This window comes from Pezoporus wallicus, unplaced genomic scaffold (genome assembly GCF_028554395.1).
Source record: "Pezoporus wallicus isolate ANWC-B61680 ecotype Strahan unplaced genomic scaffold, APGP_CSIRO_Pwel_v1 contig_3181, whole genome shotgun sequence".
Taxonomy (NCBI): domain Eukaryota; kingdom Metazoa; phylum Chordata; class Aves; order Psittaciformes; family Psittacidae; genus Pezoporus; species Pezoporus wallicus.
The window spans coordinates 3,477,327-3,493,283 of NW_026641700.1; the positions used below are offsets into that span (position 1 = coordinate 3,477,327).

General features: G+C 37.9%; 1 protein-coding gene across 1 annotated transcript in view; it reads right to left on the reverse strand.

The window, feature by feature from the left end:
- Positions 1 to 15,957, reverse strand: part of LOC130607665 (ubiquitin-conjugating enzyme E2 E2) — a 210,456-nt gene that overhangs the window by 35,869 nt on the left and 158,630 nt on the right. The window contains exon 4 of the mRNA XM_057424960.1: positions 2,051 to 2,183. Within this exon, the coding sequence (XP_057280943.1) occupies positions 2,051 to 2,183 (133 nt within the window). The remainder of the gene's footprint in view (positions 1 to 2,050; positions 2,184 to 15,957) is intronic.

Consider the following 15,957-nt stretch of genomic DNA (forward strand, 5'->3'; position numbering starts at 1 on the left):
AGTTGCATTACTCATGTCTCAAAATAACACAGTCGCCAAACACAACTGAGTGTGGACTGACAAAATCCTCACCTCACAGTGAAACAGTGGACTTTCACCTTCTATTTTCAAAGGATGCCTATTGTGTATACTGCCTCAACACTCAACAGATTCAACAGAGAGAATGACAAAATGTATCCCTCCAACTTGTCTTTCAGATCTAGTTCTTTACATATTAGATTTGGACGATGCTCTATTTTATACCCAATAATCAATATAGTGCATATGCCAATATCCCCTAGATAACATAATTTTAATTTGCAACCCTTGCATTACAGCTACTACAAACAAAATAAGACCAGCAAAGAGGTAAACAAAATGGACCTGTTAAGACAGACCTTGTGAGAAGCCTGGACTGGCTTGGGCTGGGAGGGAGGAAGGAAGAATAGTGCATTGCCCCAGCTCAGTATGCCCAAAGCTTTAACTAACTGAAGGAAAAGTTAAAATGTTTCGATGTCTTTCTTCACTGTGTAATCACAGTTACCTAAATCAGAAAATGTGCAGTCAACACGGTCTACAACCCCTGTAAGACTCTAAGCTTCCCTAAACTGGAACACTAAAAGTTAACAAAGTTAGACCATCTCAAATACTGCTATACTAACCAATGTTTAGGTCACTGGCTGGGAAAGTCCAATTTACAGAATGACAAGTACTTACTTTGAATTCACATCTCTCTTTTTTAAAACTTTTCCTGATAATATCAATGCTAACTACTACAAATATTACTACAGTGGCATTATAGTTCTGTTTATAAACACTTCTCTTTCAACAGTGTACTCTTGGTAATCAAATCAGAATAAACTATTCTCTGTTTTAATGCAATACCCTTCTATTAGGACCGGTCTGGCAAAGCAACCCTTTCAAAAATGTGTTAAAAAGTAGGTAAATATTTTTTGCACCCATAGCTCCTCCAGTGAAGCTGTTCCAGGCCCTCACTCTCCATGCTGGCAAGGTTAACAATTCACTGCTTTTCACTTTGTTTCATGAAAGACAGGCCCATCAATTTATTTGATTCTATTAAAAGCCCTGCCAAGGGTAAATTTTCCCAGTTTCTGTTCCTGTTAGTGAATATGTGTGTTAAGAATTGCACTCTGTCTTCCAGATAATGTTTTACAAGTGTCACATATAAGACATTGGTAATTCCTTATCTCTACAGGCAATGCCAGAGGATGTATCTTACGAATGTGCCTTCTTTACAGATGCATTAGATAGTTGGTTTGAAATAATCCTGTGACCCCCCAGTAAAGCCCAGTTTTGACACCCTCCCACCTTCCCCCTCATAATTATTACTACTGGTTATCAGTAACACTCTGCACTACCACATTTAATCCCATTTCTGTTTTTCTAGTCTTCCAGATTTTCCTGTTTGATATTCTGAGCATACTCAATCATGGCTATGCCATCATCATATTGATACAGTTCTATGTCTGTGATTAGTGTCATTATTAACAGCGTTAGAAACCAATCTGTAAGGAATTCTGTAAATCTCATGTCTTTCACTCTGGTTTCTTGCCCATGCTGCCATATTTCCACATTCTTCCAGTAAACTGATGTAAGGCAATGATCATGAATGAATAATAGTGTATCTTGCATCTGCAGAAGTAATTTATATGAAGTAGTGCAAAAGGTGCATATTTTTGTCAGAATGCCACAGACCCCTGGTGAATGATATGGGTCAACAGGAAAGATTAAGTATCTTCAGCTGCTTACATAGGGTGCAACTCAAATATAAATGCTTTCACATTAGCAACAAATCCAAATCAAATAAATAACTGCTGGAAATTATATAACCATTTGCTAAATAAATGCATACCCATCCAGCTAAACTGGCAACATACAGGCAAATTTTAGGCAGTTATTTAAATTCTTTCCATCAAAATGCTCAGTTTAAATATTCATTATTGCCTTGAAAGTTTTATGTTTCATCCTACAATGATACACCAACATCCACACACACAGAAATATCACGAAGAGAGGACTCCTATCAGACTTCTGATATCCTCCTACTAACCTTCGGTGGTTTAAAAGGATAGTCCGGTGAAAAGGTAATGTCAAGGAAGAAAACTCCACCTTCATATACAGACCCTGGAGGCCCCAGTATAGTTGACCTCCATTCATAAATGTTGTCTCCTTTGGGTCCAGCACTACAATAGAAAACAAAAATATAACATAATAACTACATACAATCAATATAACATAATAACTACATACATCCATCAGTTATACTCTACTGGTAGTACCACTGGTTTTGCAAGTTAGAAGTGTGTATTTTTTATCACTACAAGTTAAAATTGTGTATCACATTTATTAAGTTAGCCCTTGATAAAACATGTAACTGGTGTCCTAAGCTCTATCAGTGAAGTGATATATTCAGCCAGGAAGAAGTATTAAAATCACATTATAAATTATTCAAATAAGCACAGAAAAATTCCCAACTGAATCATCTCAAATATTTTAGTAGGCAGATGTAAAGTATTTACAGTGCAAGATAACAGAGACTTTGCTGAGATGTCTTGTGACCGTCCTGCCTCAGAAGCCATCCTATTTTCACCTACCTCTTCATCCACCTACTTCATCAGTCAGTAGCAGTGTAATTACACACATTATTATACAGCACAGACTGTACTAAAGACTGAGCAGGGTCCAAACAACCTTGCAGATGTACTTTCTAAGTACTTTTCTCTGCAAATGTTACCCTATCTGAAAAATATTATAAAGAGGAAGCAGGTTAAGATGTTACAGATTCACAGAATTGTTAGGGTTGGAAGGGAACTCTGGAGATCAGCTACTTCAACCATTAAATTCAATGTCCTTGTTTAAAAACACAGTACTGAAACAATATCACAAGATATCACAAGACATAATCCTGTATGTGAAACAAGAAAAATCTCTCACCCACATGGTCCATTCCTGAGGAAAAAAATACTTAAAACCTAATAAAAGTTCTTGGGCATGACTCGTCCAAAAGCCAACACAGCCTCCTTTCATACAACATAATGCCTGTCTATAGAAGTACATATGTTACTCAGCATGGCCTCTTAAGAAATATGAAGGCTTTTTTTCAGTACATAGCCTGCTGATATCAGTCACCAACAGATGAGTTGAATTATACTTAGGATCAATCAGGATGGTAACTTCTAGGTACCTGATTAATATTTTTGAGAGGAAGTTGGTGCTGGTGTGTATTTCAAATAACTGATGTGGTATTGTCTTAAGGCATTTCTTGTGAAACAATTCTTACTATGTTTGCAATAAAGATTTCCACAGCAGACAGGGGTTTGTGAAATAACCCTATGTGCAGAACAGATGAAAGCTCTTGGCTATGCTCCATGCCTCACAATGTACCCAATTATTATACGACATCATGTCATGTTTACTGCTTAACTATTCATTTTTTTCACTGAAAGTTAATAAAACCCTCTTTCACCTGAAATTCCTTGGGCTCCCTTCATTAAAACTTCTGACTGCATGATTCTCTGCATACAACTGTGTGACAGTGCTGCGCAGTGTACTTCATTAGTCATAGCACCTACATCAATTTTCTATAGTAGCTGTTAATGCTGGTTGGCTTACTAAACTATGTGGCTTCTTAACAAAAATAGGTTACAAAGAATGTAACATTATGGAACTTTCATTTTCTATCAGCCATAGTAACAAAATAGCAACTGTTTTAAAGATAAAAAATGCCTTTTTAAGTGTCACTATAGCAGAAGTGTTGCTATCCATATTCCACAGTGTCTATAATACATCAGGTTGTGAGCTGCCAAACAAATTTAATTTACCCAGTTCTCAGTTTGCATTAACCTTTGAATGATAAAGCACAGCTGAGACTGCTGTAAGAAATAAACCAGAGAATGAATAATTAAAAACACCTTCACTGCCTTTAGAAAGACCAATCCCGAATCAACAGGGAAGGTTTAATTGTGACTGAACTAGGTATTAAGGGTCTAATTGAACTCTTTATAAGCCCAAACAAATGTGGTTCTGCATCAGTGCTATGGTATACAAGGTTCACAGAAAATAGAACCCTTACAAAAAAAATCAGGCAATTAGTTCAAATACAAAAGACAAGAAGCAGAGGCAGTCTAAACCTTGCATAGAAAAAGCACCCATAATACATGAAAGAAATCCTTTCCCATTTTCTGCAGAAAAATATTCTAATACTTGGAGAAGCAATGGCACAGCTGATACTAGCAGGTTCAAACAGAAGTGAGATAAATGTTGATCCCAGAGAAACGGTTGGAAACTGCAAGTAACAAAAGCAAGTCCTGTCTTTTTTAGACCTTATTTAGCAAAGAAGCAATGGTTGGGCCCTTTTTAGGTTTGAGCGAGGCTCACTTTTTTGATTTGAACATTCTCTGATAGTGTCATTTTCATAATGTATATTATTTTTATTTGTTTTGCCTATTTATTTAATTGCATTAACATTTTAAATGAGCAGTTATTAATTAGAATAGTTGGAAAATGCTCCATCTGCCAGTTGAGCTGTTTCGGCACGTCCAGCTACAAGCCCAGTCTGATCACATTCTGAGGACGCTGATTAACATTAATTGAAGGTTTCCTTTGCAAATGAGAGATGAAGCTTTATTAAGTATTATTATTAATTTGAAGAATAGCTCAAATTGTATGGAGTATGGGAAGACTGCTGTTACCAACGTTGCCAGTTAGCGTGCTTGCTGGCAGCAAGGCTGTTGAGCCAATGTAAAATGCCAATTCATGTGCACAGGCAACGGCTGGTATTAAGGGCAACAGCAGACACAAGTGTAATGCTTTTTCACTTGCACATTAATAATACAAACAGTTTGACAGGTGTATATCTTTGTTTTCCTTCTTTCTTACTGTTAAGCCTTTTATTTATCCATATTATTGGCAACCAGAACAACGATTCATCAGGCTTCACCAGAGAAAATTCCCACATGTGTAAGACCTAAGCCAGAGCCTTATTCTATAGGGTTGTAATGCAAGAGGATTTAATTGCCCTTCTCCTATGTGGATATCTGCTCAGCACACTGAAGCCCAAATGGTTTACATTCAGTATGGTTTATATTCCAGCTCTATTAATGTTACAGGCAACCAAATGACAGCTCTCAAAGAAAGCAAACCAAACATGCCTGAAGTTCTGTTATCTTTGGAAGGACAGATTGAGATGTGCACCCACTTGGCAAAGGGCAGACTAAATCTGTCTTGAGCAAAACTGACCCAGGGCCAGAGAATACTCATGCTGTCTGCTACTAACCTACTGCTAAATCCATCAGCTTCAGGGGGGAAATGATGGTGGCTGTGGCAGCTCCAGGTGGAAGTGGCTGAACTGTAAGGATAAGGTGGTTAGGAGAAGGGCAGGTCCGCTGTCAGAGCAGCACCACAGCCTCCCAGTTTGAGCCCTGATGTTAAAAATTGGTGACTACAGGATGAAACAATCAAGGAGCCCAATGAGAAGCAAGAGGTGTTACCTGTGTTATCTCCCAGGTGGAATTTGTAACATAAGGCCAAGGAGGTGCAGCTGAGCATAAAGGACCTGCAGACGGCCCTAATAACGGCTTGTCAAGAGCTAGCTTTCTGCTGTCCTTATTCCCCCATAGCTCTCGAGACACTCCACAGTATACCCTATTTTAGCCACTGGGGAGGCTTTGCTTGCTGGAAGAAACATAGCCATCCTTCTTCCTTTTCCAGAATGACATCAATATGGGCTTAGGAAATTCAGGACAAAGGAGTCAAAACATGTAAAGTTGTCTCCTTTTTATTTCACTCTCCTTTGTGTCTCCTGATATATTTTATTTCTGCCACTGCTTCCCACAAACCTACTTGGAGGTGAAATGTTTGTACATCAGTTACAGTTAGTACCAAAATACTTTACATGCTGCTGTAACTGAATCCATTTTGTTTTAAATGCTTAATGCACTGAATATTTTCTATTGCCTCAACAAATTTTAGGCAGGCAGACTTGAAAGTAGTGCAGCCAAAAAGTGCTTGTCCAGTACAATACGTTACAAACATCAAGCTTTCCCTGCAGTTAGAATATCCTAAAATATTAAATTTAAAATAATGTATCAGGAGAGTTGTATGAAAACCACAGCATCTGTGTGACATACCACATGAAAACTTATCTGGAGAAGTTATGAAAGTACAGCTGATCTTTAGTTTTGTCAGAGCTGTGATTTGTACATAAATTTACTTAATTTCCAGAGAATAGCTCAAAAAAAAGGTAAACACAGAAGGTAAAAAAATATTCCCTTTGTCTATCAAGTAGACAAATGGAATAAATTAGTAAAAATAATGTTATTACTTTCTAATCTAACATATTTCTTGATGAAGGGTTACATGCATCCCCAGTGCCTATAACTGGAGGCAGCATAACCTCATAGTTTGTTTCTGGTGATGTGGAAAATGAAAACTAGTTCTATGCCTCCCCTCTCATTCTTGGTCTCTCAATCTTACTGGTCTCCACCCATAAAGGCGTAACTGTACCCTTTAACACAAGGGAAAGGTAGTGCTGTAGCAGAAAGCAAAGAAGTAAGATAAGGAATTGTAACTTAAATTTCCTTCTTGATCCAACACATGAATGATGTGTTGGTGGGAGTGATCAGGCCAAATAAAAAAGGAAAGCGAGATGGTTGGGAGGCCTTCCTATTCCTCAGGACTCAGAAAGAAATGGAAAGATTCTTCTGGACTAGGTGAGTTTAAGTTCATTTTTATCCTCATCCTTTATAACATGGTAGGATAAAGCAGGACCAGGACATTATACTAATATACTACACATTCCATGGCATTGTCTATGGCATTTCATTCTTAATACTGCATTGTTTAATCTGAATTGCCTCAGCAGACAGAACTGGGGTTCCCCTGCCCTAAGTGCAGTCCATGGAGGATACAGTCTCTCTCAACTACCTTTGGTAACATGTGACAGCGAAAGAAGAGGGATACACTCAAGTTTCTTCCTCTTTCTTTCCTTTTATTACATGGAGCCTTTACCTGACTGTTTAAGAGATTTCTCTGAGCAGAACAGCTCACCACAGAATTATCTCTGTTTACAAGCATTACAAGTCAGTTTCTTGCAATCCCACTTCTCACACATCTAACAGTTATGCTGCAGCAGATCCTGCCTCTAGCTGTCCTCTGTGAATGCCTCTGGGAAGCCACTTGCCCAGAGGTCACAGTGGATACAAAAGTATTGGAAGATTGGTAAAATAATTTAAGAGCGCAGCTGTTGAGGGAAGAGGATGGATGTGACAACACAAAAGATTGCAGATTCAGCTTTCAGAGAGATACATCTCCTGAGAAGCTCATATGAAGCCTCATTAAAATAAACCCAGTATACCTCTGCTCTCTGTTTTGAACTTGGTGCCATTACTGAAACTGGTCCTAAGCAAAAGTGTTGCTTTGGAATGTATCACATCTCGCAGCTGTCCCCTTGCTTGGGAACACGCTGATGAGACCAGCAGTAGGACTATGCTGGCAAAGTGGATGGATAACCTCAATTTGAGAAGAAGTCACCAGGTGCTATGCTGATGCTAACATCACCAGGTGACTCAGACCAACCTGCACACCCAGCCCAGCCCCATTTAACACAATGCAAAAACAGTGCCATTGGAAAGCATTGGCATCACAGCCCTTGCTTTATGTCTTTGGCTTTGGAATGGATACACAGTGCCATCAGCACTGGTTATGTGTTGAATTTCTTCTGCTCTTCTCCCAGTTCTCTCTTCTCTCCATTCTGGAAGCACACCTGATCCACCACCTCTTGAGACTTTACCCTTTCTCTTCCTTTTTTACTGACAATCCTTCTTCACAGAACCTGTATTTTCTATTTTCTGCTTGAGGGTGGGTTTTCTCCAGCGCCTTCTCTGTATGGTGATAATTCATTGCTCCTTCATTATAGTGGAGGCTTCCTCCCTTCGGGTACATGCAGATCCTCCTCCCCCTAACATGCCCTTTCTTTTTCTCTCATCAACAGCCACCAACACACCCTCCTATTTTTCATCTTTCTCCAGAAAGGAGGGGGTGGAAAATGGTACAGGGGAATTTTATTACAGTACAGCAGTTATTCATTTTGTTTCTTTCCTTCTCTGTTGCCCTTCTTCAGGGATGTAGAAAATGAAGAGCAAGCAGAGGGGGTGCTGGAGCAACAGTAGTGTATTGAAGGGAAAGGGAGTCACAGCTGCCTGCCCAGATGCTACAGTGATATCAGTAGCTACTTTTATAAATGTATGTAATAAACAGTTGCCACAGCAGCCAAAGGAATACATTTCTACAAAACAAAAACAAAGAGAGCAGTGAGCACTGAGACTGCCTGTGGCAATGGGCACAGTTGTATGGGTAATAACACCTCTGCTATGAATAACATTAGCAGGCTAGTCTCCAAGCAGTAAAATCAAAGAACAATTAAAGAAATAAACCTCTTTAGAATTAGAGAAAAGTGCTTACTTCCGCTATAATACTGATGACTTAAACGCTCATCAAAGAATAAACCCTCCCGAAATTTGTACCTTTGAAAGGCATAACCTTTTCTTAATCTCTGTTTTTCCTGAAAATCTGCTGAACACTCCATCTCAATTCCTTCTTCTTGATGGTGCAAAAAGTGCCTTTATTAAAATGCTGGAACATGCTCATAGTTCTTACTAGTTATAATCTAGACCAAAGCTGGAAATTTTTCAGCATTTAATTTGAGGCCCAAGAGATCCAAATTACTCTAAGAAAATTAACAATATATATACTTTTTAAAAGAGATGTTAATTTTACTTTAAATAGGTGCTATATGTCATGAAAATCTTGGCTCTCCATGCTCTAACAATCTAACACTCAAATTTGGGTCTATGCTAGATCCAGTATTTTTGGTCAACCTGCAATATTACTAGGAATTTATGTCTTAAGTGTGTTGGAATATCAATATAACTAGAGGAAGTAAGAAAGGTTCTTGAGTAGGTGTCTTTCATAAGGCTTAATTATTCATACTGGAAACTGAGGGTGAAATGACTGGACTACTTGTCACTCAGATAGGGCTTGACAGAAAGAGAAACTTCAGACAAATCTTATATACCACTTAGTTTCCATTACAACAAGAGAATTCAGCTGAAAAATTTGGGTCACACTTTCTTACAGTTCTTCCGATTTTTTTGATTGAGACCATCTTTTCATAAGAAACTTAAAAAAAAAGAGTACTTTTAGGCAAGCAGTAAGAGGAGAAGGATATTAAGACATTTTTCAAACTTATGCTACAATTCCTTCAAAGTTATATCCTGCTTTTATCGAGTGCTTTTTACTGAAGCCAGTTACCATGTTCATCTACACTACGGAACCAATGTGTTTGTGGTAAACATGACTGGGAGAATATTTAGGAAAACCGATCCCAATGAACTGTCAAAGGAGCAGTCATGTATTACAGGATAACACTAGATACTGCTTTTTGTGCTTATTGAGAGCACTTGAACTCAGTGTGGTATGGCATTTTTTTACTGTCAATCTTCTCTAGTTTTAGCAAGGTGTTATAGAGGTCCATTTATCACCCAAAGCAATATGCAGTTTAACTTTGGGGCTTCCTGCCACTTTATTTCTTGCAACAAACTCACAGCACACCAAGCCGGTGTGCCAAGTCTGTTTGAGGAACATCCTTTTTTCCTTCTGATTGATTTTCTCTGCCTTCCTCTCACTGGAGCCATTAAAAAATTTTGGCTGAAGCTGCTGAAGCTCTCTTGTGTTAAAAATTAGTAAGTTTTGGCCACAGTAAAAATAACAAATAGATCCAAGCCAATATCACTCAGTTGATTTTATTATTCACTTCTAAACAATACCACTAAAAATTATTAAAAGCATCCTAGCACTTTAGCAGACTGGTATTATTTAAAGAGTACTTTGATGCTTTTATTCTTTAAGGTCCTGTCTTCAGAGCATTTCTGAGATAGAAGCCATCATGGAGAGAACTGCTTCTTAATGCACAAAATAGTTATTTATATTATAGTATCTACAGCAATTTATTCATTGCAAACACCATTACACAGTGTATGATCACAGTATGCTGAGTATTCACAATGAGATTTTAAAAATGGCAATTTTGTTAAGTATTCTCCACTTTGTTCAGCTGAAGAAAATGACATAAAACCCTTCACAAGAAGGCTTTCCTTTTCAGCACCGGAAACAACCATTTGCCTCCTATTACACATCTATAGGCTCGGTTCCCTTCGACACATCTTTTGTTTCTTTTTCTTTTAAAGTAATACCAACTTTAGTTCCATCTTTTTTACAGTCCATAAATGGAGTGTATAGTTTAAATAAGATAAAATATTTAACAGTCTGATTTGCCTCTATGGTAAATTATATCAAGCATGATCCATATTTCAGCAAAGGAGGAAAACACAAAGAACACTACAAAAAAAAAAAGACTGTCCTGGGACCTTCTAATATGACCTCCAACCCTGCAGTTTGCCAAATGATATTATTTCCATGTTAATCCTAATTTGCTTTTCCTTGGGTTTTTTTTCTTTCCCAGGATTGCGATTTATTTGTCAGAATGTAACTACCTTTTAATTTCACAACATTTCCCCTTTCCCAGAACAGCTGCAATTTACTCTTCTATCATTGCTAAGTGAAACAGACACACAACGGTGGGGTGGCACCATCAGGCACTACATTTTTAAATCCTAAATCTAATTTAAAAGGCTGAGATGACTGAGTGCAGACAGATAGTACAGAAACCCCATAGCAGCTGGAAGATTTAAGAAGTGTAGTAGGAAAGAAAGTATTCTTGCAAATAGCACTGACTTTCTAGTTTCTGTGGAAACCTCAAGAGGCAATGCAGTACAAAGAGGTAGACAGGGCTAAAGCAGACCAGCTCCAACAGACTAGAAAGGCTTGTCATGAGTGGGTGCAATATACTGTAAGCTTCAGATTTGAAATCCATTTGACATGTTAATTTGATCTAAAAACCGATTCCAAACTCCTGCTGGTCATCAGAAATGATGAAAAAATGAAAAAAAAAAAACCCAAACCAACCACCCAAACCCAAACAAAGAAAACCCCCAAACCATGCACAATGTATTAGCAATGAACAGATCAGCTGAACTCCGACTCATGTCTCCTTCACTTTCTGAGGGACTGATGATTTCATGTAAGATTTTTTTTAAAGCCTTAACAAAAAAAGACCTCTACAGTACCTTACTTTAAGAAATATTAGTGTAAAGATATTCTGCAATAGTTGGCTATTTCAGTAATTGAGAATGACTTATACAGGATTATTTCTAATACACGTACACACACATTTTCTGATTATGAATACTGTAAGTAAGGCAGTCATATTTTTCAATGACTGCATATTCTCCTCAGGAAGCTGGTTTTCCATATAACCAGTAGTCATTTTATCTTTCGCCTACTTGGAAATGATTTATCCAACTGCCTATAAAAAGGTTTGATTTGCTCAAGACTGTCCTCTTCAATAATCCTGTCTCCAGGCACTTGTCAAAACCGGAGCCTGGAAATTTTGAAACCTTATGGAAAAAGAATAATTGGATATTGGAGGGGCTCAATTCTGAGATTTCCTTTTGTGATGTTTTAGAGTCTTTAGTTTCTACACAAGCTGCTTGTAAAACTGTCCCAAAATATTGAAGGCAATTAATGAGAAGAAAATTTAAAGAAGTTAGTATTTACAGAGAAAGGTATTTCAAACATACAAGAAAGCTGTGTAACCAGCAAGTCTGTTCTCTCCATCCTGTAAACAGAGGAACAGGCTTGAATACAGATTCTCCTCTTTTCAGTGTGACATTCACACATGCTTACATGTGAAATGCCTGCTTACACGAGGAAACAACTCCGTATTATGGCACAGATTAACTAACATGATGTTAAACACGTTATAAAACAAGTCATTTCCTCCTGAGTAAACAAGCCTATAAAGCCAACAGGCACAGAGAAAGGAAATTTGATTCTGAAATCCATATACTTCAAAAGCAGATTCCTTTTATTTAGTCAGCTTAGTTAAGAGGCGGTCTTATTTTTCCAGGTCTCTGGTAAACAGAAGAAAACACAAGTGGAAATTACTGGCAAACGGACACATTTTCACAACCTTTTTTCTTCATTTGAGATCATTCTCTTACTTCAGATATGGAGACTAGCCATAGGTCTGAGGTGAAAGAGACCTTAAAATGTTTTGACTTTTGATTGAGACTGATTGCCCTCATTGCAGGCTACATTATGACTTATCCAAAGAAAACACCATTTCTAGGTAATTTTCTTTGCACTGTCTGTGAGGACTGAACAATTCATACCACTTGACTAACTAGATGAAATAAACGGAGATCTGGCAAATTCTTGAGTGTTTATGTGAGAATGGCACTAAGTAATGTGGCTTCTTCTACTGGAATAGAATATTGTTAAGATTTTTTAACATACTCCTTCTCTGGATCCACGGAAGGGTAAATACAAAATAGAACATACATAAATTTCTCATTTTTCTACCATCATGATCTTCTCCTAGGATCTTCTGGGAGAGTTTCTGGGGCTGAGGTTAGGAAGAGGCTTATGAAGAACCAAGCTTTCTGTTCCAAGGATGCTGGAAATCAACTCAAAGTCAGACCTGAAGTTACCAAGTCACCTTGCTAAAACAGTCTCAGAATGTGATTATGCCACAAACTTCACTATGAGAATGGGGCTGTTCTAATGTGCTTTCCACTAAAGGTGACAACTGAGGTTACATTCTTCTTAATACACAGGCCTCCCCTGTGCTCCCAGGATCTGGACTTCTGATTAGAGAATCCTTCCCTATGAATGGCTTAGTTTCCTCCTTTGCTTTATTCAAGAGCATTAGGATGAAAAGATGGAAAGTAGTCCTGGGAAAGATAATGGCAAAATTGGTTCAAGAAAAGAAGGATCCTCACTTGTCAAGTGAAAGTCATAAGAAAAGTGTACGGCTGGAAGAAGTCCTCAACCTCTTTCTCATGATGGGAAGGCAAACAACCAATGTGTAGGTACCTGCTTGTGAAAGCAGTCATCAGTTTGGAGCTGGAGTTAGAGAACTTGGAGCTCCATAAAATCCCTCTCAAGGTTTCAAGTGAGACTTCCACTGCTGTAAGTCTCACACATGACCTACTCTAGAAATGATGCCTTGTCTAATTAGAATTGACATTTCTAATTAGCAAGCAAGAACCATCATTCTAACCTTTATGTCGTAATCAATGTCTCTGTCGTACAAGAATGAAACTTCACATATATGTGTAAGACTTGTTTTGTTTGGTTTTTGTTGTTTTTTTATAATCACAGTGTACGTTCCCTATATCAAGAAATAATACCAGCAACAGTTGAAATTGCCATTACAATTTCCTTGGCAACAACACTTGGAATCCTGACTCACACAGATGTTTTTTACATTATAAAAATTACATTTGTGCTATTTTCTTTCCCGTTTTCAGTTCCAGCTCATGTTCTTGGTTCAGCTGCCGTTGATACCTTCTCTCATTGTTTATTCACTTGTAATATTACTGGTTGTGTGCATTAAGTGACAAATGGTCAGTGTTTGAGTCAGAGCTATCACCACGAGGAAACCCACAGAACACTATAGTAGTCATGCTGATATTCACAACACAACACTAACATGTAGCTTAACCCATGAACACTAGAGTTATATTACTTATCTTTATCATGCATTACTGCTTATCTTTATTATCCTAATCAATGCATGTTTAAGTCTTGTATAGTCAAAGCAAACAGCTGGAGCAAATGGCTATGAGCTACAGAAATGTTCATCTTGTGGTGTCTGGGTTCAGCGCTAGCGTAGATGGCTTCTGTCCAAATTGCTCATATTTGGAGGCTCTTCGGCGGTCTGCATCTAATGAATAGGGTTTTTTACAAATCCATTTCTTAGCGGACAAATGTCCTAAGTCATAAGAATAGCACTGCTGATTGCAGCCTTGCTGGCAACGCTGACTGGATGGAGGAGGAAATACTTTTCAGCTGCATGTGTTAGCTCCTGGTTGAGGGCCTGAGAATGCTGCGGGAACACATGCCAGGCAGCTGCCTGTCTTATTTGAAGGTTAATTAGGAATATATCTGCTAATTGCTGTAATGATCAGTTAGGTACTCTTCAAAAACACTATATTCAGTGTTTTAACAGAAAAAAAGTCTTGTTTTTTTTCTTATGCAGAGGAAAGGCATAGTGGAGATATTTCAAGCCATATTACTGTTTAATAACATGGGTATGAGCAAGCTCAGAAATGGCTCACCTGTAGTGCTTGCGATAATTTAGCAGAAATCTATTCACCTGAGAAAGATTTAAATATACCAATTTATGTATTAAGAGGAAGAAAGTGTTCCTCTGTTGAATCATACTGAATCACAACAGCGTGCATATGTATTCTTGTCACAGTTTCTGTACTTTTACTGGTTTTTATGCCTTCAAAATAATCTTTTTCAAAATTAATGCACTTGCCAATTGTATAATTCTGGAAGTGAGAGCATCTGTCTCCTCACAACTGTATGCATAGCCTTTTGAAGAAAATGTTGTTTATTAATAGTAATCTGTTTTTATAGCTTCACAATTTCTTAGGTAATAGGGTAAAACACAATTTTCCTTTCATATTCGCTGCATACTGAAGAGACATGCAATTGCTAGAGACTACTTATGCTGAGGGCAAAACTTAGAACTGCTTAATGTGACTTAATGACTAAAAAATGTGTATCATTTATAGATGACATCTTGTACTCTGCTAAGATATTATTATGGTCAATGAGTACTCTTCCCTGATGGTTAGTAAAAGGATTTGGAATTACATCTGCTTTTATTTTACTTGTTCAAGTAGACACAAGCAACTGAAAGCAACTGAGCTAACCATGAGTAACTCAAATGGGGTTTAGTCTTTGCTCCTAACCTTTTTGTATACAGAGGCTCACATATAACAATATATACTGAAACACAGAACTGAGAGAAAGCAGAAAAACCCTAGGACTGAAGAAAGGCTATTTTACAGCTACATAGACATGTAAACACCTCCAGGAATTCTGCTTAATAAGGCCAACTACTTTCAGCTATCACTCCACTGCCCGTGACAATCTTTGCATGAAAGCATTGCTTTCTCCCGCAGGCAGCACTAACAAGTTAGTACAGTTCCCTCAAAATATATAAATGCTGTATTTAAAGCTAAATGTATAGCATATGGAGGACTGGAGCTGTGCTCAGGAGAGCACCTCCTCACCCACTGAAGGCACTCGGGCATGCCAACAAACATCCCTACAAATTGTGGCAAGTATGTTAGGTAAAATGTCAGAATACAGAAATTTCCTGTTGATTTTAACACAAGTCAAGAAACACTCTTGTATAACAGAGACACACCACAGGGTCTACAACTGATCTTGAGTTACTTCAAGACGCTATGTACACGAGGAAGTAGTCAGCTCGGCAGTGTTTAATACATGAGCACTGTTTCCCCTATGGGATACATTACTTTGCTTTTCTTAAAGATACAGAAGGGATTTACGTGTTTCTTTATCAAGCTAGGTGTACTGAACCCCAATGCAGAAAAGCTGTGAGTGACTGGGAACTTTGCTAGTCTTCCTGGGAAGCAAAGGCTCAATCCTGTGCACTCAAGAGTTTATCTGGTGTTCAGTGATGCCAGAGATAAAATACCACTGACTTCAGTACATTAAAATGCACAAAAGAGAGCACTTACAAGCCACTTTTAAGCACATAAAATGTGCAGGCGGTTGTGCTTGCAGTTTTAAAATCTCTCATTTTTAGCGAGTCTTGTTAAAAAAACGAATCTTGCATGTGCAATTGTACATTCAAATTTATGCTGACCTACTTTAAATTGTTTTCTGTTTATTGTGTTAGGAAACATATTCTAAAAGTGCACCTTCAGATGATCAAAAAAGCCCCAAATATTCAAAAGCAAAAAGCGGTGGATGGTGGTGTGGTCCCTTTGATCAGGGTTTTTCCATTACAGC